The following is a 23753-nucleotide window of genomic DNA, read 5'->3' as shown; positions in this document are numbered from 1 at the left end:
AGACACTCAGGAGCTGTGTGACCTTAGGCAAGTCACTTCACCCTGCTTGTCTCAGTTTCCTCATTTGTCAAATGAGCTGAAGAGGGAAATCAGTATCTTTGTCAAGAAATTGGACCGTCAAAATGGGTTCATGACCTAGGCATAAAGAATGAGATTATAAATAAATTGGAAGAGCATAGGATAGTTTACCTCTCGGACCTGTGGAAGAGGGAGGGATTTATGACCAAAGAAGAACTAGAACTCACTATTGCCCACAAATTAGAAAATTTTGATGCTATGGAATTGAAAAGTTTTTGTACAAACAAAACAAATGCAGACAAGATTAGAAGGGAAACAATAAACTGGGAAAACATTTTTACAGGCAAAGATTCTGATAAAGGCTCATTTCCAAAATATAGAGAGAATTGACTCTATAAGAAATCAAGCCATTCTCCAGTTGATAAATGGTCAAAGGATATGAATAGACGATTCTCAGACGAAGAAATTAAAACTATTTCTAGCCATATGAAAAGATGCTCCAAATCATTATTAATCAGAGAAATGCAAATTGAGACAACTCTGAGATACCACTACACACCTGTCAGATTGGGTAGGATGACAGGAAAAAATAATGATGAATGTTGGAGGGGATGCGGGAAAACGGGGACACTGATACATTGTGGGTGGAATTGTGAATACATCCAATCATTCTGGAGAGCAATCTGGAATTATGCCCAAAAAGTTATCAAACTGTGCATCCCCTTTGATCCAGCAGGGTTTCTACTGGGCTTATACCCCAAAGAGATCTTAGAGAAGGGAAAGGGACCTGTATGTGCCAAAATGTTTGTGGCAGCCCTGTTTGTAGTGGCTAGAATTTGGAAAATGAATGGATGCCCATCAATTGGAGAATGGCTGGGTAAATTGTGGTATATGAACATTATGGAATATTATTGTTCTGTAAGGAATGACCAGCAGGATGAATACAGAGAGGCTTGGAGAGACCTACATGGACTGATGCTGAGTGAAATGAGCAGAACCAGGAGATCATTATATACCTCAACAAGGATACTGTTTGAGGATGGATTCTGATGGAAGTGGATCTCTTCGATAAAGAGAAGCTCTAACTCAGTTTCAATGGATCAAGGATGGACAGAAGCAGCTACACCCAGAGAAAGAACACTGGGAAATGAATAGAAACTGCTTGCATTTTGGTTTTTCCTTCCAGGTTATTTCTACCTTCTGAATCCAATTCTCCCTGGGCAACAAGAGAACTGTTGGGTTCTGCACACATAGATTGTATCCAGGATATACTGTAACCTATTCAACATGTAAAGGACTGCTTGACATCTGGGGGAGGGGGTGAGAGAGGGAAGGGAAAAATCGGAGCAGAAGTGAGTGCAAGGGATAATGCTGTAAAAAATGACCCAGGCATGGGCTCTGTCAATAAAAAGTTAAAATAAATAAATAAATAAAAATTAAAAAAAAAAAATAAAAAAAGAAACGGGACCGTGAAGAGTTGGCTACAACTGAACAACTAAATTTAAAAAGCCTCGATGAGGCAGATTACACTTAGAATTGTACCCCTGCACCCCGACAGCCCGCATCACCCCAGTCAGGTTGTTAAACAGCAGAGCCCTATATCGCTCTATAAGCATCATGTGAGTTCAGTGAGAGACAGTATAAGTCAAGGAATAAGATCATCATTTAATAGGTCAGAAATGAAGATGGATAATAATCATAATAACAATAATTATATACTATATATAATTAAATACTTATAGAACACTTTAACATATTATTATATAACATATTAATGCTTTACAGTCATTAGCTCATTTGAACTTCCCAATACCCTTTCTTATTATGTGAACAAGGATGTTTTTCACCTTAGCATCCTTCTTCCTTATTCTGAGTAATGTAAATGAACCAATATTATTTACCATGGAATATAGAAATAAAAGGGCTTGGTCTGATCAAAGACTTCTCTTCTTGAGTTCAAAGCAGGTCCTTAGCATTTATTAGAAGTGTGACCCTGGACAAGTCACTTAACTCTGATTGCCTAAGTTTCCTCATCAGTAAAATAGACCAGGGAAGGAAATGGCAAAACCCCTCCAGTGTCTTTGCCGGAAAAATCTCCGACGGGTTGGTGAAGAGTTGGCCGAGATTGAAATGAATGAATGGCAACAACCAACGAAAAGGGGGAGGGGAATGACACTTGTAACAAATATGCAGATAGGTACAATCAAGAAAAGCCACTTTTCACATTGGCCGCGTCCAAAAGCGGGGGTCCCTTAGTGGCTATTTTGTCCGTCTCCTCTCTGCTAGGAGGCGGGTGAAAAGTCTTCATCGTGGGTCCTTCGGAACTCTGGCTGCTCATTGAGTTCGTCAGTCCTTGAGACTCTCAAAGTTTTTTGTTTTTACGATGTTGGATAAATCACGCAAAGATATACTGTGGTGATCTTCTTTTTAAAATAAGTAGAGTAGTTCTCTCTGGGGGAGAGGGTAGGTTTCTCCGGGAGGTTTTCTTGGAGGCAGCTTTAGTATCAGTTCAGATCAATAATTACTCCAAATGCAGCAGCTGGTAAAAATACAAACGTTTATTTTCTCCTTCCAAAATAGCCTGGTTAGTTGAGGCCTATCTCTCTGCTTGGTTCCAAGAGCTCTTGCAGATTGTCCTCTGCTTTCTTCAGCCTCCAGCCAGCACAGAGATGGAATGAATCTCTTGTCTCCTTCACTTGGGGCTCGGTTAGCTTTCTGGCGAGTCTTTCAGACCAGCTTGGTCTCAGTGGGGGAGGTGCAGGAGTCCAGCCACCACAGTGCTGTGAGATGAAGATGAATCGGGTTGTACCTCTGAGAGAACCTTCTCAATCTTCCACTCAACTCTCAACTCGTAACTTCTTCCTCTGAAAACTCTCCTTCCGCCACCAGCAGCCAAGTGGAAAATATTCCGAATGAATCACTCTTCACTGGCCTTATATAGGACTCTTCTGAGAGAATGGGATTATGGGTTTTCTCCCATAGTGCTCTCTGGCCCAAAGAGCTTCAAGGGAGGTGTGAATTCAGATATCTCATACCAAACCCTGAAATTTCCCAAACGTGTGAACTCCAAGGAGTAAAGGTGCAAACACAAGCATCGTATCAATTAGTTCTACTTAGTACCTTGTTTCAGCTTCTGGCCCAAAACATCTTCTTGTAAGATCAGATCAATAATCTATCAACTCTAATGAGTTAGCAGTTTGTAAAGATTCCAACATATATGCTTAAGCCAGGTTGGGCATTCGACACGATCTGAAAGGATTGGAAGGATAAAAAAAATCAAAATGGGAGCTCCTTGTTCCTCTGGCTCCTCAGCTTTGCAAGGACAGTTTCTTTCTCCACTTTGCCCTCCGGCCGACTCCCGGGGTGCGATTTTCCAGCGTCCGATTCCCTTGCCCTCCCTCAGAAAAAGGCACTCAGGGTTTCAAACTACCTTGGAAGGGATGAAAAAGAGCAAACTTTGCTGCCAAAACCTTCCTTTCACCCCAACTTTGTTTATTCGTTGGCCATGGGAGAGTTGGTTCTGTCACGTGGTTAGTCTCCTGGGCTACTGAAGAGCTCATAAGAGCTACAAAATAAACGAATGAATGAATTTTAAAAATAAATAATGAGAAATCAGATCCAGAAGATTCATTCATGATTATAATTCATAAAAGAACTCGTCAAGTCTCTTATTCTCTTTTGTTCTGTGAACTACAAGCTACTCCCCGACCTCCTCCATCGCAACCCTCTCTGCACATCATTAAGAATAATGCAGATAACAGAACAGTTATGATGAGTTATAACTTTATATTTAAAAAATCAGAATTTAAGACCTTAAAGGAACAGAGTACTTTGAAAGTGAATCTCTGCCATCTGGGTACAGAGAAGCAAGTATATACCGTGTTTCCTCGATAATAAGACCTATCCCGAAAATAAGCCCTCCCATTACTGTGTAAGATTCCTCTAAAATAAGCCCTCCCCCGAAAATAAGCCCTATTGAGATTGCTACTGTAGTGAAGGTGATCCCCTGCGCTACACGCTACATTACGGTACCCTCTGTATGCACTGTCCCCGCCCCTCCCTTCCCCCCCAGGTGAAACGCACGCTCCGAGCTGCATCCAATCAGAGCTGCAGCAGGGAGCGCGTCATCCTGTTCTTCCCCAGTGATTTGCTTGCTGGCGCCATTGAGAGCATTAAAATAAGCCCTCCCCTGAAAATAAGCCCTCTGGTGGTTTTTTCTGTCCAAAAAAATAATAAGACAGTGTCTTATTATCAGGGAAACATGTGTGTGTATGTTTGTTATTTATTTGTTTGTTTGTTTGTTTATATACACACACAATAAGTCCCCTTGATATTATGCCCTCTGATCTCTCTCAGCCACACCCTCCTTCTCAGTGACTGGCCTGGGGTGGAGAAGATCTCTAGCTATCTCTCCCTAACCAGCCTGCCATCTTTGTCCACCATCATCACCACGGGATCTCACTTACTCATCTTGAAACTCATGTTCCCAGGAGCCTCTGCTCCTTGCCTTATGTGATTGAAAAGCGTCAGAAAAGATGTGGACTTCCCTTTGGCTTCCTAGGCCGAGAAAGGCCGTGGCGGATGGCGGACCGTCACCGGGGGGCAAGGACCAAGAAAGAAGCTGTTCCTTAGGAGAACTTTGTGAGGAAAAAAGGAAAAAAAAAAGGATTTCCAGGCAGCGAGAAGCCGGGAGTGGAGACCTTGTTGCCTGAGCTCTCCCACCTTGAAGCCACATTTCTGGTTTCTACTGATTCCAGGACAGTTTCTCAAACTTGGAGGGGGTGGGGAATGTTTCCTACCAACTCTGCTCACGATTTCACTTTATTAAATGTCCTGAACTGAGAGGTAATTAATCCCGGCTCGGACATTCGATTCCCAGGAAGGAGTTGGGTGAGAGTAGGGGTCCTAGCTCAGGTACCATTGTCACTCAGCTGTTACCCAGAATGAGAACCTTGAGTCACCAATTCAATTCAATAAATCTTTTTAAAGCACCTACTATGGGCCAGATATTGTGCTAAACACTGCGAATGCAAATAAAAAAAGAGTCCTGCCCTCAAAAGTTTACAAACGAATGAGGGAAGAACAAAAAGAAACTGGAAAGGGGGATGGAGGGGCATGGGGGTATCTGGCACGTGAGCCGCCAGCTTAATTTCTTCTAAGACATCTCCAAAGAAATCTCTCAGAAGAAAACAGCCTCCATTTTTTATCACTTTGATAGTGGTATTCCTTCTCCTACATGCCCCAATCTGCCCGGCCTGTTTCTGTGGGGATTCTGTTGCTGCGGGCCCTGACTTTGGGGTTCTCCATCCATTGGGGGGCCTCTTGGCATCCTCCTGGTGACAATAATTACCCACATTTATCAGAGCTCTCAGGATCCGCACCGCGCTTTCCATGTTATTGGTCTTATTTAAACCTCACAAAATGGCGGGTGGAGAGTCCACGGGGCTGACGATTGCTGGGTCAAGGTGGATGGTCAGTGCCATTTGGGGGGGGAATAACCCAGGCGGGCTAATTGATATCAACCGATAATCATTAAGAGAACTCAGGAGAACCCCACAGGGTGGGCGTTACCCCCAGAATGATCTGGCTGGTACATGACGGGGTTTGGGCCCGAGTGACGTGAAGGTGATGGGGGACCGGTCAACGAGTGAATGAGCCCATGAAGCCCCAGTCTGCCTGCTGCCGATCCAGGAGGAAGCCCAGGGACTCCAGTTCTGGAAACGCATGATGGAGGGGTCCTCCCCTTCCCTCCCCATGCACTGGAGTACATCCTTCTCGGGCTGTTTCCTGCTTCCTCCTCCACAGGGACAAAGCCTTTTAATTGCCCACTGAGCCAGGACAGAGTGTCCCGCTAAAGCTTCAAATGGACAACTCGCTCTTCTCCGGAGGCTGAATGTGTAAAGAGACTTGGGAGGGGGAGGGGAGCAGCGGCACGCACCTGCTTGTGTGCCCCACCTGGCTGCCCCCCAGCAGTGAACGCATGGCATTGCTATTTCTTGGATGTCCGAGTCCATTCCTTCCGGGTGATGATGTGGGTAGAGCTTCGCCCACTCAACAACTGAACTAATTCCCCAACAGGAAAACGGAAATCTTAAAAGACCCTCCCTCCCTCCCACAATCATCAGGAGTCTCAAATGTGATATTTGTAAAGCACTTAGCATGGGGGCTGACATACAGTAGGTGCTTAATTGATGCTTGTTCCCTTCATTCTTAAACTGATGAGTATGAGATTATGAAATTGGCTTATAAACTCAAAAAAGTCAGAATAGCAACAGAGCAGCAGCAACAATAAGCCTGGGAAGAGCTGTGGGACCTGGACCATGAGACCTGTGATTCCCTACAAGCAAGCAGGAAGGGCAAAGCCTGCCTACTATGTGTTCTGGAGTGGGAAGGGGGAGAGGGCCAAGCCTACCTACTGTGTGTTCTGGAGTGGGAAGGGGGAGAGGGCCAAGCCCACCTACTGTGTGTTCTGGAATGGGAAGGAAAAGAGGGCCAAGCCTACCTACTGTGTGTTCTGGAGTGGGAAGGGGGAGAGGGCCAAGCCCACCTACTGTGTATTCTGGAGTGAGAAGGGGAAGAGGGCCAAGCCCACCTACTGTGTGTTCTGGAATGGGAAGGAAAAGAGGACCAAGCCTACCTACTGTGTGTTCTGGGGTGGGAAGTGGAAGAGAGCCAAGCCCACCTACTGTGTGTTCTGGAATGGGAAGGAAGAGAGGGCCAAACCCACCTACTGTGCGCACTACGGAGAATTGGACCTGGAGTGAGGAGGGTGATTTCTTGAAAGGGGAAGGGTCTCCTCCGGCCAGGAAGTACCCCCTGTCTGGGGACCAGGGGATGTTCTTCAGCTACCACTTGGAGACTGTTTTCCTCAGGGACCTGGCAAATGGGAGTCCAGGCCCCAGTTTGGAGGCGAGCTTTTGCACTTCCGGCCTTGCCATTCCTTCTCAGGAAATGCGTCTTTGTAAAAGCTGAGAGGAAGGAGCAGTGGGCAGAGCACCTTCCCTGCCGTCAGGAGGAGCTGAGTTCAAATCCAGACTCAGACCGCCAGCTATGTGACCCCCCGCCCCTCCCCCCCAGCTCTCAAAATAAAATAAGCTCCTGGGCCTTGGATGGCTACTTAGCATCAGGCAGAGGCAACCGGTCAGCGGATGCTAAGGAAGGAGTCTTGCCAGACGGGAATTCGAGTGGTGGAGGCCCCGGCCCCCCCAGCTCCAGCCCAGGGTCCCGGCAGCTCCGCTCTGGGGCCCCGGCCCTGCCCGCAGGAGCGGTGTGGGGAGGGTGAGAAGGTGAGATCATTATTTCCACTGAATGGGCTGCCATGCGATAATGCCACATATTGACGCAGATTTCTCTGTTTGAGCTTGAAAGCCTTTTGCAAACTTCCTCCGGCCAAATTTTCCACTTCACTTACCCATTACTCCCCTGCTTGCTCCTTCTCACCAAACTGGTTCCTTTGCGCCTCCCGGGAGGAGCGTTCTCACCCGCCTTGACCTGAGGGGGAGAGAAGGACAAGGGCTAGTGGAAGCACCCGAACGGACGGCCGCCCGCCCTGCCCTGCTGGGTCCCAAAGCCTCCTACAATCTGGATTGGGGTCGTTTCCTAGAATCAGACCAAGTCTGGGACCACCCAAAATGGTGGGTAAACTAGAATTCTTGTCTGCTGCTTCTTTTTTTGCTGAGGTGATTGGGGTTAAGTGACTTGCCCAGGGTCACACAGACAGGAAGTGTCTGAGGTCAGATTTGAACTCAGGTCCTCCTGACTTGAGGGCCGGTGCTCTATCCGCTGCGCTTCCTAGCTGCCCTTTAATGTCTGCTTCTTAGCTGTGCCGGGGAGTGAGTGTTCTACCAGGGATCCGCGCACACGGTGGACAGCCCCAGTCCTATGTCAGGAAGGTTCTGATCCCACCTCAGCCACGTAGGAACCCCTGGCGATTCTCATCGAACCCCCGGTATATAGTAAGTGCCTAATAAATGCTTTTTTGGCTGATTTCTGACTAGATTAAGCACATTTCGATGACTTAGACCTAGACCGCCGGTGGAGAAGATTCCCACACTGATGAAATCAGAGACTGACTTAAGGAAGCATCAGCTAAGCTAGAAACGGATGCGGCCGTATTTCCGGCCAAAGGGTTCAAATCCAGGCCCGTGCAACATCTGGCACCTCCTCATCTGAGAGAAAACTGGAAAATGGAGGCTGGGGAAGAAGATTTTCCCAGCCAGAGGGACGCTTCCTACTCCAAGAGGCTTTGACCCAAGTGTTCTTTGGGCTCTCAGTTGGTGCCGGGGGCTGGGGAGGGAGGAATGAGGGATGATGGGAATATAAATGTAATTTCACTGAAGTAGCAAAGCCTGGGAAACTCCTACCAGGGAAGCCCGGCCCTCTCTGTGGGCAATGACGGGACCGAGACTGGCTTCTACCCAGCGTCCCATTGGCTCTTTTGTAGGATTGTCCTGTGTGCCTCGGTGATAGGATGGAGATCTACCAGGGTTCTTGACCGCCCCCTTCCCTCTCCTTAGGCTCTGACCTATGAACAGATGATCTATGATCTACGAAGATCTATGGGTGGACGATCTACGAAAACGACAGTCACGAGCCCTTGCTGGTGGATCCAGCTTCCTCGGCCTCCATCTTAGACAGACGCGCTTGTTTGCTCGTTTTACACCCCATTAGGAGGGGGATCTCTCAAGGGCGGGAACTGGTTTTGCTTTTCTCTTTATTCCCAGGACTCAGCACAGAAGCTGGTATTTAGTAAGTGCTTAATAAATGCCTTTTTGACCGATTGCCGACTCCCTAGTCAGCCAGAGGTCCCCATTAATCCAAAGCTAAAGTAACATGTCTTCTATTGCCATGGGGCCTACGCTCCCACAAAGGCACACGCCAGCAGTGGGGAGAGCCCAGGGATCACAGTGACTCAGAATAACGGCGTGGCCCCCAGCCTCCGTGGCTCCTCCAGGGCCTCGCCAGGTGCCACGAATGTTGGTGGCCCTCCCCCTCCCTGAGTGACACGGCCGGGCTTCCACTCTGCAGACAACGGGCAGGCAAGAACTAAGCCTTCCTTACGTGCCAGGAACTGGGTTTAAGATTAGGGCGTTTCTAATTTTGGATTTATTTCTAATTTCTAATAACGGGTTTATTAAGTCAGGGCGTCCAGGATCTCTGATTTGAGCAGCGTGGGAATTTTCTCCATCGACACGGTCTAAGACTAAAGCTCTAGGACTAGGATCACGCTTGATACGTGTGACACGGATGGAGAACCATCAGACAGAGGGGAACTTTCAACAATTCAGTCTGGGGAGGCAGGTGGCTCAGTGGAAAGAGCTGTGGGATTAGACTCAGAAAGACGAGTTCAAATCCAGCCTCCGATGCTTATTGTGTGATCCTGGGCAAGTCACTTAACCCAGTTTGCCTCAGTTTCCTCATCTATAAAATGAACTGGAAAAGGAAATGGCAAACCCCTTCAGTATCTCTGTCAAGAAAACTCCAAATGGGGTCACAGAGAGTCAGCTATGACCAAAAAAATGATTGAATAGAATTTTTTTTTTTGACTGAGGCAATTGAGGTTAAGTGACTTGCCTAGGGTCACACAGCTAGAAGTGTTAAGTGTCTGAGACTAGATTTGAACTCCTGACTTGAATAAACGTTTTTAAAGCAGAGCAACTGAAAACCCAAAGACAAAAACAAAATCACCTCCGACCTCAAGAAGTCTATATTCCCCTGGTGGATATGATACATTTACTGATGAATGAATAAGATATTTTAGAAGCCCTGACCATGTGCAAAGCACTGAGTAAGACAAGAGAGAGTCCTTGATTTCAAGGGGCTCCCATTCTAATGGGGGGGGGGGAGACATCACATACGAAAGTTTTCAGCAGCAAATCAGCTGGAAAGGATCCATAATCCTCTGGGGGCAGCAGCAAAATAGATGATCACGTAGTTGTTCGGATATATTCATTCATCGGGACCCCATTTCGGTTCTTTCTCGGCAGACACTGCAGTGCTTTGCCATTTCCTTCTCCAGCTCATTTTACATTTTTTTTCAGGATGAAGTGCCTTGTCCAGGGTCACCAGGGAAGTCCTGTCTGAGGCGGATCTCAACTCAGGCAGTCGTCGTCCCGATTCCAGCTCCAGCATGCTTTGCTGACGTCGTGTTTTCTTTAATGTCATTTTCCCTTGATCAGTTTCTGGGTTCTCAGTGGCTGTGGCCGCAGCCCTTGGAGGAAGCCAGCCTTGCCATCCACAGGGGCGGCTGCCGCCCAGGGGGACGACCAAGGGGAACCCAGCGAGGACCGTCGCAATCCCCAGGGCTCCCGGGCTGGTCCCCATCAGAGTCTGAGGGAAGATGGTGGCCAAGATGGTGAGGGCGGCTTGACTGGTCCGCACGGGCCGGACTCTCCCCAGGATGCACCGTACCTCGGGGAAGCTGGCTTGCCCATCGTGGGGGTGGGAGCTGTGGCGGTTGGGGGGCCCCCTTGTCCACAGGAGCCGGCTTCTGGGACTGGGCCAGAAGCCGGGTGGGCGGAGGACTGCCATGCCCGGGCCCAAGTGAGATTAGTCAAGCGCTTAGCGGTAAAAGGCACGATATTGTTCTCTCCCTTCCCGGTGTTTCTCTGTTTGGGGTCGGGGGCGGTTGTTGCTGGTGGCAACGAGGAGGGCCGGGGTCCTCTCCGCGATGATCTCCTCCCTCAGTGGCGGCTGCAGGGTCTGGGCTGCCAGCAGGTTGGAGAGGGAGGGAGGAGTGGAGAGAGATTTATTTACTTATAACTAAGTATGAGGTTTATTAAGAAGAGCTCACTCTGATGGTGGGGGAATCACGCCCTGGAGGGAGGAGCTCCAGAAAAAGGTCTCCTATTGTCTCTCAGCCTAAACCTCGAAGGGAGCTGGAGGCTCCCGGAGGCAGAGAGAGGTGGGAGAGGCTTCCAGGCGGGAAGAACAGCCTGTGCAGACGCGTGCTGTGCCCCAGCAGCCAGTAGGCCCGCAAGACTGGAGTTCCAGGGGGAGGGAGGGCAGGGGGAGGGAGCCGAGCCGGCTCATGGGCTTCTGGAGACTGGCGGGAACCAGATGGCAAAGGGCTTCAAACCTCCCCAGGAGCCCGGGCTCACTTAATCATCCCCACTGCACAGAGGAAATAAACAAAGAGGGTTTTAACTTTTCACCCAGTGGAGCCGGCTCGGCCCCTCCCGGTCACGCTGGGGAGCCAGGCCATCGGGATCCCAGGAGGGGCCGCGTGCTGGGAGGGAGCACAGAGCACTGGGAGGGGGCACGGAGCGCTGGGAGGGGGCACACGGAGCTGGGAGGGGGCACACGGAGGTGGGAGGGGGCACACGGAGCTGGGAGGGGGCACAGAGCGGTGGGAGGGGGCACACGGAGCTGGGAGGGGGCACAGAGCGCTGGGAGGGGGCACACGGAGCTGGGAGGGGGCACAGAGCGCTGGGAGGGGGCACACGGAGCTGGGAGGGGGCACAGAGCGCTGGGAGGGGGCACAGAGCGCTGGGAGGGGGCACACGGAGCTGGGAGGGGGCACAGAGCGCTGGGAGGGGGCACACGGAGCTGGGAGGGGGCACAGAGCGCTGGGAGGGGGCACAGAGCGCTGGGAGGGGGCACACGGAGCTGGGAGGGGGCACACGACCTGGGAGAGGGCACGAGTTGCTGAGAGGGGGCACTCGGCCCTGCACCCGCACACAGCGCACTGGGGCCGGGAGCTGTCCACCAGAGCATCTTTCAGCTCCGCAGACAGGGCGGCCGCGAGAGGCGGGCTCGGTGGGCCGGGGAGCAGAGGGGGACCAACGTCACGTGCCCCCCCGCGGCTCGGGCCGAGAGAGGCCGCAGTCTCTGCAGCTCGGCAGCCGCCACCTTGTCCCCGCTGTCCTTGGCCGGCCCTTCCGGGGGCACCGTGCCCTCCGGTCCCGGCGGGGAGCCCAGGTGAGCAGCAGCTGCCTCGGCGGGGTCCCGGGGGATGGGGCAGCCAGGTGAGTGCGCGGGGAGGGGGGACCACAGGGGGACGTAGTCTGACGCCGGGGTCCTGGAGGACGGCGCGGACTGGGCTACGGCCGCCGGGCCGGAGAGGTGCGAGCTGCTCCCCACCCCCAATACCCTGCGTCAGGTCCCTCCCCGGGGGGAAGGGGGCGGAGCTCAGCCTGGGCCGAGCGGCGAGGGGACCCTGGGGGCCCGGGCCTGGTTCTCTCCCCCCCTGGGGTGTCCGGCTCCAGACCCCGCCTCCGCTGCGACTTGGGGCTCTTTTCCAGGTGCGCCTCCCTCCCCGCTCCTCTCCATCCCGACTCCAGCATCTACGTCCTCCCCCTGACCTGGCGCGTCGTATCCGAATCCCACCATGGCCCGAGGAGACGCCCCAGAGGATGAGTAAGTCCGGGCGCTGGGCGCGGGGCACGGCCCCCCGGGGGAAAGACCGACAGTCCCCTACCCGGAGCCGCGCAGCGGGGAGCGAACTACAACCCCCATGAACCCCCCCACCCTGGGCTGCCCAGGCCAGCGCCGAGGATTGCTGGGAGTTGTAGTTCACACTCTCGCCAAAGACGTGGGGCCGCTCGGGGGGTCTCTGACTCTTCCCTTCCCCACAGCTACCACCTAGTCGGGACCAGCTTCTTTATCCTGGGCTTGGGGACCCTGCTGCCCTGGAACTTCTTTATCACGGCCATTCCGGTGAGAGTAACCCCGTACGGAAGGGTTGGGGGAGAGCCAGGGAGGAGGGAGCGGGAGGAGGGAGAGGAGGGAGCGGGAGGCGGGAGAGGAGGGTCCGGGAGGCGGGAGAGGAGGGTCCGGGAGGAGGGAGAGGAGGGTCCGGGAGGCGGGAGAGGAGGGTCCGGGAGGCGGGATGGGCAACACTCCGTTAGTCATGTTCCCGAGATCGGATTCTTGGAGCCTGTGAAGGACCTCCGTAGTCCCCTGATACCCTGTCCCACTTGACGGCCCTGAAAAGGCTCAGAGGCTGCAGACTCCCCCGGAGTCACAGCCTCCTCAGTCTGCTCCCCGGCCAGGGTCCTTGGCCACTGCACCTCCGCGGCCCCTCCCCCTCTGCCCTTCTAGGCTCCCAGATCTCCCGAGACACAGGAAGACTTTGGGGCTCCTGGCTGCGGACTGGCCGTGCTCACCATCTGGCCCTGGTGCCTCCTGGCCCTGGTCACACCTGGCCCTGGTCACACCTGGCCGTGCTCACCATCTGGCCCTGGTCACACCTGGCCCTGGTCACACCTGGCCCTGGTCACACCTGGCCCTGGTCACACCTGGCCCTGGTCACACCTGGCCCTGGTGCCTCCTGGCCGTGCTCACCACCTGGCCCTGGTGCCTCCTGGCCCTGGTCACACCTGGCCCTGGTCACCTTCTGGCCCTGGTCACACCTGGCCCTGGTCACCTTCTGGCCCTGGTCACACCTGGCCCTGGTCACACCCGGCCCTGGTCACACCTGGCCCTGGTCACACCTGGCCGCTGGTCACCACCTGGCCCTGGTCACCACCTGGCCCTGGTCACCTTCTGGCCCTGGTCACACCTGGCCCTGGTCACCTTCTGGCCCTGGTCACACCTGGCCCTGGTCACACCTGGCCCTGGTCACACCTGGCCCTGGTCACCATCTGGCCCTGGTCACACCTGGCCCTGGTCACCATCTGGCCCTGGTCACACCTGGCCGCTGGTCACACCTGGCCCTGGTCACACCTGGCCGCTGGTCACCACCTGGCCCTGGTCACCACCTGGCCCTGGTCACCTTCTGGCCCTGGTCACACCTGGCCCTGGTCACCTTCTGGCCCTGGTCACACCTGGCCCTGGTCACACCTGGCCCTGGTCACACCTGGCCCTGGTCACCATCTGGCCCTGGTCACACCTGGCCCTGGTCACCATCTGGCCCTGGTCACACCTGGCCGCTGGTCACCACCTGGCCCTGGTCACACCTGGCCCTGGTCACACCTGGCCACTGGTCACCACCTGGCCCTGGTCACCACCTGGCCCTGGTGCCTCCTGGCCCTGGTCACACCTGGCCCTGGTCACCACCTGGCCCTGGTCACACCTGGCCCTGGTCACACCTGGCGCTGACCGGGGCTTCCCTGCCCATCTCCCCTCAGTACTTCCAGGCTCGGCTGGCCATTGTCAATGTCACGGGGGAGCCTCCCGGAGCCAACCTCACAAGCCCCGGGGATGCCTTCAACTTCAACAACTGGATGACCCTCCTGTCCCAGCTGCCCCTGCTGCTCTTCACCCTCCTCAACTCCTTCCTTTACCAGTGGTGAGCCCCCCTTACTTCCTGCCTCTACTGCTGCTGTGTCCCGTCAGCCACTGCCCCCTGAGCCACCCGGGATCCTTAGCGAGGGCTCTTCCACCAGCTGCCCCCAGCCACAGCCCCGCGGCTGCACCCGCTCTCCCCTCCCTCCGAAGCCGGCTCTGTCCTAGGGGCCCCAGAGCGGGGCCACAGCTCTCTCTGCCCCCGCACAGCATCCCGGAGAGGGTCCGCATCCTGGGCAGCCTCCTGGGCATCCTGATGCTCTTCATCCTCACGGCCGCGCTCGTCAAAGTGGACATGAGCCCCGGGCTCTTCTTCTCTATCACCATGGCCTCCATCTGGTTCATCAACTGTGAGTGACAAGGGCAGCCCGGGCCCTCCGCGCGAAGTCCGAGTCCCAGGATTCCCCGGGCCCAGCCCGGACGTGGGGTAGAGGATCCGGCTGTGACTGTCAGAGCTAGGAGGGCCCAGAACCGAGAGTGTCAGAAGTGGGAGGGACCTAGAACCAAACCTGGATGGGGGCACCTGAAGCAACCGCAGGACCCAGAACCAGTCTAGAATGTCAGGCCTGGGGGGTACCTTAGAACAAAGAATGCCCGGGGGGGAGCGCCAGATCCGGGATGGTCCTTAGAACTTGGGATTCAGAGCTGGCCTGGAGAACTTAAAAGTTCTAGTGGAGTCCTTCATTTCAAAGAGGAAGAAATGGGTTTGTCCCCCATTGTGGAGAGGAAGAAAGCGAATGCTTGAGAGTTCCAAGGCCTGAGCAAACGTTCCCGGGCAGCCCCTTCCCCGCCTTGTGCGGAGAACATTGCCCCGTTTGCCAAGGACTGCGAGCCCGGCCGCCCCCCGGGGTGCAGAGCTGGTCCCCAGGCCCCCGGCCGCCCCGGGCCGCCCCTGCCAGGGCTCTCACCGCTCCGCTTCCGTCGGGCAATGCCCACTGGGGACCATGGTTTGGCTTTCCCCCCAGCCTTCTGCGCCGTCCTCCAGGGCAGTCTCTTTGGGCAGCTGGGGGCCATGCCCCCCATGTACAGCACCCTCTTCCTCAGCGGCCAGGGCTTGGCCGGGACCTTTGCCGCTCTCGCCATGCTGATGTCCATGGCCAGTGAGTGCGGGCGTGGCGCTGGGCTCCGGTCCGGGAGGAGGCTGGGAGGGGAGCGGCTACAGAGCCAGGACTCCGGGGCTCGGGGGCAGGAAGAATCCAAGCTGGGAGCTGGGGGGGGCGGGAGCTGGGGGGGGAGCTGGGGGGGGCGGGAGCTGGGGGGGGAGCTGGGGGGGCGGCCTAGAGAAGGGAGGGGGGCGGTTTTCCGGGCCCCAGGGGCCGGGCCGGGGCTCCCAGAGGGGCTCCTGGAAGAGCCAGGCTGTTCTACTCCCATCACAGGCGGAGTGGACGCCCAGACCTCGGCCCTCGGCTACTTCATCACCCCGTGCGTGGGAATCCTCGTCTCCACCGTCTGCTACCTGTCCCTGTCCCACTTGGTGAGCCGGGCTTCCTCTGGATCCTCTGCTGGGAACCGGCCAAGTCCTCCCCTCCCCTCCTCCCCCTCCTCCTTTCCCCCTCCCCCCTCTCCCTAGCCACCTCCAGCTTAGCTAGATGGGGGGGGGGGAAGGGTTGCGGAGGCGGGGACGCTGGCAGGAAACCGGACTGGTCTCTCTTGCTGTGGGGAGTCTGACCCCCCCAGGCTCTGGCTTGGGGGGGAGGGCACCCAATGGAGCCAGCAAGAGGGAAGCCCCTCCCCCAGCAGCAGGCTGGGGAGCCCCGGAAGGGAAGGGGGGACAGAGCTGCCGCCCCGCTCTCTGGGCCTCCCTGCCCGGTGACCCCTCGGCCTTGTCTTCTCTGCAGAGCGAGGGAGCCCCTGGGCTGGGACGGCCGGGACCGCGGGCGGGGTGACCTTGGCCTTTACTTCCTGGCTCCTAGTTTTGCCCTCAGGTGGAAAGGGCTGGAGACCCTGCCCCTTGTCCCCTCCAAGCCGAGCTCTAGGAGACCTGGGTCTCTCCCCCTTGTCCCCTTGAGCCTCAGTTTCTCCCTGAGCCCCTCCCAGCCTAGCACCGGCCCCGGCCCACTGACAGACTGCCCCTCCCCCCCACCCCGGCCCCTTCACGAGGCCTCCGGCTCTCTGTTGCCCCAGGAGTTCGCCCGCTATTACCTGGACAAGAAGGCGCCCCTCCCGCAGGCCTATGAGCTGGAGACCAGGGCCGAGCTGCTCCAGGCTGGTGAGCCGGGCGGGGCTGGGGGAAGCCTGGGCGGGGGAGGGGGGCAGTCTGGGCGGGGGAGGGGGCAGCCTGGGGGGGCAGCTTGGGGGGGGCAGTCTGGGCGGGGGAGGGGGGCAGTCTGGGAGGGGGAAGGGGGCAGCCTGGGGGGGGGCAGCCTGGGGGGGCAGCCTGGGGGGGAGGGGGCAGCCTGGGGGGGTAGCTTGGGGGGGAGGGGGCAGCCTGGGCGGGGGAGGGGGGCAGGAGCTGCTCCCCAGCCCACCAGGCATCTCTTGGTTACTGTGAAGCTGGGGCTGCTTAGAGGAAAAAGCCCTGACTCCGGAGCAGGGAGACCTGGGTTCACAGTTACCGGCTGTGTGAGCCTTTCTCTCTCCAGACTCAGTGGCCCCCTCTGGCAAATGGGACTAATGATAACATCAGCGCCCCCTCCCAGGGTCTCCGGGAGCTCAGCAGCATCATTATTAATTGTGCTACTTAGTCTGGCCCTGGCGGGCCCACACTGAGGGGGGAGGGTGTTCCTGGGGGGGGGGGGGCTGCAGCCTATGTTGGGACCTTGCTCTCAGCCTCAGTTTGCTCATCTGTACAATGGAGCGGGTGGCGGCTCCTGCCTCGCGGGGCTGTGATGCCCGTGGGGAGTGTGACCGCCCCAGCTCCCTGCCAGGAATCCCCGCGGACGCTCCACGGACCCCGGGACAGACAGACTAGGGCAGCTCGGGGCGGGGGAGTCTAGCTCTCTACTTAAAAGGGAGGGAGCGGACTTTCAGTCCTTCGTCCAAGGTCAGGGCAGAGCCGTGGGCAGCGCCGGAGACTGGGGGGATGGGCAGCGTGAGGAGTGCGGGCAATGCCCGGGCCCAGAGCTGACGGGGGAGGGGGAGGGGGGGCTCTGACGGGCGTAGGCGTGTTGGGGTCTGGGCGGAGGAGGAAGCTGAGCGGGCGCTGTCCCGGGGCGTCCTCGGGGCCCTCTGGTTTGGGCCCCAAGGGCCGCCCTCTCCGCCTGCTGACCCCGCCGCTCCCCCCAGATGAGAAGAACGGCTTTTCTGGGAGTCCCCAGAAGGCAATGCTGGCCCCGGAGCTGGAGCCGGAGAAGGAGCCCAAGTCCGGCAAAGCCTCGGTCCCGGCCGTGCTCAGAAAGGTGGGCCCCGCGCCCCGGCCGCAGCCCCCGGGCCCCCCCCCGCCGGGCCTGGCCGAGGCTCCCGGGCCCCCCAGTCGGCGGCTGCAGGGAGGGGGGGCTCGGCCGCCCCCACAGCCCCAGACACGGCTCTGGTGCTTTGCAGATCTGGATGATGGCTCTGTGCATCGTGCTGGTGTTCACAGTGACCCTGTCCGTGTTCCCGGCCATCACGGCCATGGTGACCAGCTCCAGGGGCCCCGGGAAGTGGAGTGAGTGTCAGAAAGGGGGAAACCGAGGCCGGGGGGAGCCGGGGGGAGCAGGGACGGACAGTGGGCCAGAGAGGGAGCGTGGGGGCGGGGCTGGGGCCCGGCGGGACGGAGCCGGGGGGGCTGGCACGAGGCCCGAAGGAGGCTTAGGAGAGGCTGGGTCCGGCCCTGAGCCTCCGGGCCTCTCCCTCCCCAGGCCAGTTCTTTAACCCCATCTGCTGCTTTCTCCTTTTCAACACCATGGACTGGCTGGGGAGAAGTCTGACTTCCTACTTCCTGTGGGTGAGTGTCCCGGGCCCGGGGAGGGCGACCTTCGCCCCCGCTCGTCTGGGAAGCCCGGGGACCCTCCGCCCTCTGACTCCCGCCTGCCAGGGAGGGCCCAGGCCCCGCAGCTCCGGGAGCCTCCTCTCCCCCTGGCGGCCAGGGCGCGGGCCCCGGGGGAGGGGGCGGTCTGGGCCGGACGGGGGTGAAGGGGACTCTGGCGCTCTCGGCCCCCAGCCCGACCGGGACGGCCGCCTGCTGCCGCTGCTGGCCTGCCTGCGCTTCCTGTTCGTGCCCCTCTTCATGCTGTGCCACGTGCCCGAGCGCTCCCACCTGCCCATCCTCTTCCCGCAGGACGCCTGTTTCATCACCTTCATGCTGCTGTTCGCGCTCTCCAACGGCTACCTGGTGTCTCTGACCATGTGCCTGGCGCCCAGGTGGGCGCGGGGGCCGGGAGGGCCGAGGGGGAGCCCCGGGGGCTGCTCACCGGGCCCTCTTCCCGCGGCTTAGAGGGAAAGGGCCGGACTCCGGCTGCGGAGCCGAGCTTGGGCTCTGACCGGCTAGCTGACCCCGGCGGCATCCTTCGCCTCCGGGGCCTCATCAGTAACCCCAGGGGGCTCGGGGTGGGTGCTCCCTCGGGGTGGGTGCTCCATGGGGGTGGGTGCTCCCTCGGGGTGGGTGCTCCATGGGGGTGGGTGCTCCCTGGGGGTGGGTGCTCCCTCGGGGAGCAGGTCCGTCCTGCAGGAGCACCAGGAAGTCCTCGGTGGCCAGCACGCCTCTGACAGGGTTCCCTGACTTCCAGGGGCCCCTCACTTACGGGGTCCTCAGGATGAAAGGGGCCGGGCTGGGCTCAGGACCCCCTGGCAGGGGGAAGGCCGAGCACGGAAGGGAGGGAGTGCCAGGGCTTGTCTCAGTCCATCTGGGGAGGGGAGAAGAATGAGTGACTTAAGGGGAGCTTGGAGCCTTTCCTCAGAGGCCCCAGAATACCAGAGCTAGAGAAGGCAGCAGGTCCCCAAAAAGGCATCAGGTACCACGAGAGAGCCTGTGCCTTCCACCTCCCTGGATGTGAGACTAATGCGTGTTTTGGGGAGACACTGGAAACCTGGGGGCTCCAGAGCCGTGCCAGCCTGGGGGACCCGGGGATGTGGCAGCCTGGGGGTCCTGGGGATGTGGCAGCCTGGGGGTCCTGGGGGATGTGGCAGCCTGGGGGTCCTGGGGGATGTGGCAGCCTGGGGGTCCTGGGGATGTGGCAGCCTGGGCGCCAGGAGCCAAGGCCTGCCCAAGGGTGGGGAATGTGGAGGGCTGGGCTCCCTTCTGACAGTGGCTCCCCCTCCTTTGCAGGCAGGTCCTGCCCCACGAGAGCGAGGTGGCCGGAGCCCTCATGACCTTCTTCCTGGCCCTCGGGCTCTCCTGTGGGGCGTCCCTGTCCTTCCTCTTCAAGTCCCTGTTGTGAGGCAGCCTGCTTCCCTCCTTGCCAGCGGCCTCGGGGGGCTGCGAAGGCCGGGGCAGGCATGTCCCGGGCGGGAGCCTGAGGCACAGGAAGGCAAACCCTGTGGCTCTCAGGCCTGAAGGCTCCCGGGAGCTGCCCTGTCCCTCCTGCCAGGAAAGGGCTGTGACTTAGCAGCCGGTGATAGGCTGATAAGGGGGATGGAAGCCCCCCACATTTCCTGGTACTGAGTGATCCCCCAGCAGCTCTCAAAAGGAGCTGATGGTCGGGTGCTGACCTGCCCTGGAGGCAGGGGGATGAACCGGATGACCTCTGGAGGCCCTGTGTTTCCGTCGGAAAACCCTTACCTTGGACGTTGTTAAACTTCCCATTCTCGGGAGCTCCTGGGCTTAAGTCCTGGAGGAGTCTGGGAATTCCTTTGGATCTTTCCTTTGGGATGAGGCTTTACAGGGAGCCACGGAGGGGGTAATGGCAGGCGCTGCCCCGAGCCCCCTCCTTTCCCCAGAAGTATTCCTAGTGAGGTCTGTGCCAACGGTGAGCTCAGCCCCCGGGGTCTGACAAAGAAGGTCTGAGATGGGATCAATCAGCAAGATTAAGGGCCTCCTGTGTGCCAGGCCCTGCGCCGGGCCCCGGATCTGTCCTCAAGGAGCTCCCGTTCTGCAGGAAAAGCAAGCTCAGCTCGGGGACAGGGGCCAGAGACTGGGAGGGAGGGCGCTTTGCCGGAGACTCAGGGAAGGGGCGGTTCCCCCGGAGCCCCGTGGCCCGCCTGCCGTGGGCGCTCCGGTCCGCTTGCCCCTGCTGCTGCCCAGCGCACGAGGCCGCCTGGCTGACCCAGACCGGGAAGCTCCTGGAAGCGGAGCCCGGTGTGGCCCCCCCTGCCTCCCTGTTGGTGCTGTTACGCCCCAGGAGCTGCCCCTTTGTCTGCGGGAGGTTCCTTCCCGGGCTGGAGCTCCAGGGCTGAGCAGGGACTGGCACATGCTCTCTTACACTTACACAGAGAGTTGGAACCCTCTATCCTCAAGCCCTTCTGCTAGCCCGACATCAGAGGCTTCCCGGCCAGGCCGGCCTTGGCCCCATTATACAGAGGAGGAAATTGTGGTTCAGGGAGGGCGTCTGAGAATGGCAGCTCTGCTCCTTAGAGAGCAGCTTTACTCAGTTAGCATTTATTGAGCACCTAGTATATGCATGAAAGAGATACGGAAAATCCGGGCCCTGCGGGGCTTTATAGTCTGGTTGGGGGAATTAAGACATAAGCACCAATATGCATTTATTAAGTGCCTACTATGTACCTGGGCACTGTGCTAGGGACTGAGAATACAAGAGACAGCATGTTTTTTTGGGAATATGGGACTTAAATGTGCGCCCATCAGGGAGGGCCGAGGGGCTGGCGGGCTGGGCAGCTGGGGGGCACGAAGGCGCGCTGGACGGAGGCACCGGCATATCATGGGAGCCACAGGAGGATTGCAAGCTAGGAGGGACGACCAGGTCCGGTCCCGGGAAGATCGGCTGAGGAGGCCGGTCACACAGTAGGAGCGCGCTCCCCAGTGGGAGGGGCCGGGACCCCTAGCGAATCTCTCCAACGTGGGGGAGTCAGGAAGCCTCCTGTACCCCGAGCTCCATGACTGCCCTCCAGGTGGAAGGAGAGGGGGAGGGCCCTGCCTCCATCTGAAAAGTCTTCGTAACAGCGGGAGTGCAAGGGCTCGGGGAACGGCAGGTCTGGTCACCTGGAAGGGGGTGGAAACTGAGGCAGGTTTGTGGAAGGGCAGGGGAATGGAATACGTTTTTTTTCAGCTTTTATTCTCCAAAAAGCCATTCCCCTCTGTGGTCCTCAGTTTACCCACAAGTTAAAAAAACCCTCTTGGACCAATTTTCGTGTTCTGGTGGCTAGGCTCCCCTTTTCTCCCAGGGAGCCCGACGTCCACTACCCGGGCCCTTCTGGGGAGAACTGCTGTTTGGTGTGTGAAATAAATGGCTGGCTTTTTATGCGTCACGTGTAGCTATTCCTGCCTCTTCTCGGACACGTCCCCCGCACTGGGTAACCTCCGGCCCCGGGCACGTGCCTTGGTTCCGTCCAGGCTGGGCCCACATCGGACGGTTAGTGCCCTCAACATGAGCTAACTGATTGTCACCTAGTGCCCTCTTGTGGGGGACAGAGAAGCCCAAGGAGGAGCAGCCAGAAGCACGTTTAGGGCAGACGTGACTGAGCCGGGGCCTGGCGGGGCATCGAGGGTCGGGGGGTCCTGGGAATGCTCGCTGACCACCTGACCCATAGCTTGGGAGCGGGGGTGACGTCGGTAACTCAAAGCGGCTTAAGGGTGAGCGGGCCTCGGAAAACCCCAGAAAGCCCAGACGCAGCTCGGAGGGACGCAGCGGACGGAGCGCTGGCTCAGATACTTCCTGGGGCACTGGCGGGAATGCAAGAGCACTTATTAAGCACTTACTGTGTGCAGGCCCACAGAGGAGTCAGCCTGCACTGGGAGGAGCCTTCATCGTAACGGGAGAGACGTCCTGTGGGCAGTTGAGTGGAAAGGTCCCAGGGTCCTCCGGGGCAGCAGCAAAACCGGCCATCAGGCTTTTCTCTCCCGAGGTTCCACTGACAAATCCATAGGTCCTGGAGCTGAACCATTTTCTGTGGGCTGGAGGCACCCCCCGGCTTAGGGATCGGTCCTGGGCTCTCTGCACTGGGAGGAGGGGGGGAGACGGCGTCCTGATGGGGAGGAGGAAGGGACTGGCTGGTACGTGCCGCCTCCTCTCCCTCCTTCTCATAATAGTTGGATGGCCTTGAAGGCCCAGTCACATATTCTGAACCCAGCTCCTCCTCTGTAAAATGTGACAGACAGCAGAGCCGTGAACGATCAGTCAGAGGCAGCAAGGAAACTCTCCACCACTAGGTGACACCACAGCACTCATCTTCCTGAATTCCAAGATGACCCAGGCGCTAGCTGTGAGACCCTGAGCAAGTCCCTTCACTCTATTCGCCTCTTGGTTTCCCCATTTGTAAAATGAGCAGGAGAAGGAGCTGGCAGATCCCTCCAGTCTCTGTCAAGAAAACCCCCAAAGGGGTCATCGATATTTTATTTATTTGTTTTTGCTGAGGCAATTGGGGTTAAGTGACTCGCCCAGGGTCACACAGCTAGGAAGCGCTAAGAGTCCAGATTTGAACTCAGGCCTCCTGACTTCTTCTTCTTCTTCTTTTTTTTTTTTTAATAGCTTTTTATTTCCAAGTTATATGTCTGGGTAATTTTACAGCATCGACAATTGCAAAACCTTCTGTTCCAACTTTTCCCCTCCTTCCCCCCCACCCCCTCCCCCAGATGGCAGGTTGACCCATACATGTTAAATATGTTAAAGTATAAATTAAATACAATGTTAGTCTACATGTCCAAACAGTTATTTTGCTGCACAAAAAGAATCGTACTTTGGAATATTGTACAATTAGCCTGTGAAGGAAATCAGAAATTCAGGCGGACAAAAAGTAGCGGGATTGGGAATTCTATGTCGTGGTTCCTAGTCCTCTCCCAGCGTTCTGAAAGCAATTTTCAAGGTCTCTCCGAAATCCTGTTTTCTAGGATGAAGAAAGACTGATTTTTTTTTTGGGGGGGGGGGGGGCAGTGAGAAATCAGGCGTAACTACAGCATCGGCAGAGCTTCCAGTTGGCCCATCGCTTGGGAAAACAGCTTGGAATGACAGAAGAAAAAGAAATTTGACCTAATCATTTCATGATTGACCTAAGATTTCAAGGTTATGAAGAGGAAAGAAGTCCCCATAGTGAATTTGTTTTTTAAAAGTTGCTGGTCGCCCTTCTGAGAAATCGAGGAACAAGAGACAAATGAAATGAGGCGACCCTTGACTGCGAAGGGCCGGACCAGCTGGGGGATATGAATGTGGGAACGGGACTGGGCCCGATACTGGGCCCTTTCTCTCCAGAGCTGGCGAGATGCCGGGACTGAGAAATGAAGTGTTACCCGGGACCCTTCAAGCAGCCAGTTGTGCTGCCCCCAAGGCCCGCTCTCGCCTCTGTCCCACGCTGCTCTTTTTTCCCGTTTCTCTGTCAGACTGATGAAATATTATTGTGCCACAAGGGAGAAACTGGAGGAAGCCAGAGAACCGGGAGAATTAATGTTTGCATGAACCGGCAGAGGCTCAGGAAAGTACAAGCAAAGGAACAATCTGGGAACCGAGAGGACATTGGAACAATCTGGGAACCGAGGCGACATT

The 23753-nt window shown here is 57.0% G+C and overlaps 1 protein-coding gene and 2 long non-coding RNA genes across 4 annotated transcripts; 1 reads left to right on the top strand and 2 right to left on the bottom strand.

The window, feature by feature from the left end:
• Positions 1 to 6147: 6147 nt before the first annotated feature.
• Positions 6148 to 7053, bottom strand: LOC127541344 (uncharacterized). Its single transcript, XR_007948443.1, has 3 exons — positions 6611 to 7053; positions 6521 to 6565; positions 6148 to 6475 (listed from the first exon to the last, which is right to left on the bottom strand). It is a non-coding gene; the product is annotated as an uncharacterized LOC127541344 (long non-coding RNA).
• A 4736-nt stretch (positions 7054 to 11789) lies between these two features.
• On the top strand, positions 11790 to 21518 carry SLC29A2 (solute carrier family 29 member 2). Of its 2 annotated transcripts, none has more exons than XM_051966622.1 (13): positions 11790 to 11937; positions 12261 to 12375; positions 12594 to 12675; positions 14088 to 14248; positions 14455 to 14594; positions 15210 to 15344; positions 15621 to 15718; positions 16369 to 16453; positions 17470 to 17582; positions 17725 to 17830; positions 18024 to 18109; positions 18443 to 18525; positions 19430 to 21518. In XM_051966622.1, exons 2-13 carry the CDS (start codon positions 12347 to 12349, stop codon positions 19539 to 19541), a joined length of 1230 nt encoding a protein of 409 aa, XP_051822582.1. In that variant the 5' UTR covers positions 11790 to 11937; positions 12261 to 12346; the 3' UTR covers positions 19542 to 21518. The 2 variants fall into 2 exon arrangements, with proteins under 2 accessions (XP_051822582.1, XP_051822581.1); XM_051966621.1 differs by having other exon boundaries at positions 11794 to 11937; positions 18326 to 18525.
• On the bottom strand, positions 13526 to 14117 carry LOC127541343 (uncharacterized). Its single transcript, XR_007948442.1, has 3 exons — positions 14033 to 14117; positions 13752 to 13849; positions 13526 to 13634 (listed from the first exon to the last, which is right to left on the bottom strand). It is a non-coding gene; the product is annotated as an uncharacterized LOC127541343 (long non-coding RNA).
• Positions 21519 to 23753: the final 2235 nt, after the last annotated feature.

This window comes from Antechinus flavipes, chromosome 6, assembly GCF_016432865.1.
Source record: "Antechinus flavipes isolate AdamAnt ecotype Samford, QLD, Australia chromosome 6, AdamAnt_v2, whole genome shotgun sequence".
Taxonomy (NCBI): domain Eukaryota; kingdom Metazoa; phylum Chordata; class Mammalia; order Dasyuromorphia; family Dasyuridae; genus Antechinus; species Antechinus flavipes.
The sequence above is the reverse complement of the archived record's forward strand: the minus strand, read 5'-3'. Positions and strand labels throughout refer to the sequence as shown.

Excerpts from the sequence above, each read along its gene's own strand:
- SLC29A2 (XM_051966621.1), top strand. The coding sequence starts at position 12,347 with ATGGCCCGAGGAGACGCCCCAGAGGATGA. Across the intron at positions 12,376-12,593 it reads GGAGACGCCCCAGAGGATGA|CTACCACCTAGTCGGGACCA; the intron begins GTAAGTCCGGGC and ends CCTTCCCCACAG. Across the intron at positions 18,526-19,429 it reads ACCATGTGCCTGGCGCCCAG|GCAGGTCCTGCCCCACGAGA; the intron begins GTGGGCGCGGGG and ends CCTCCTTTGCAG.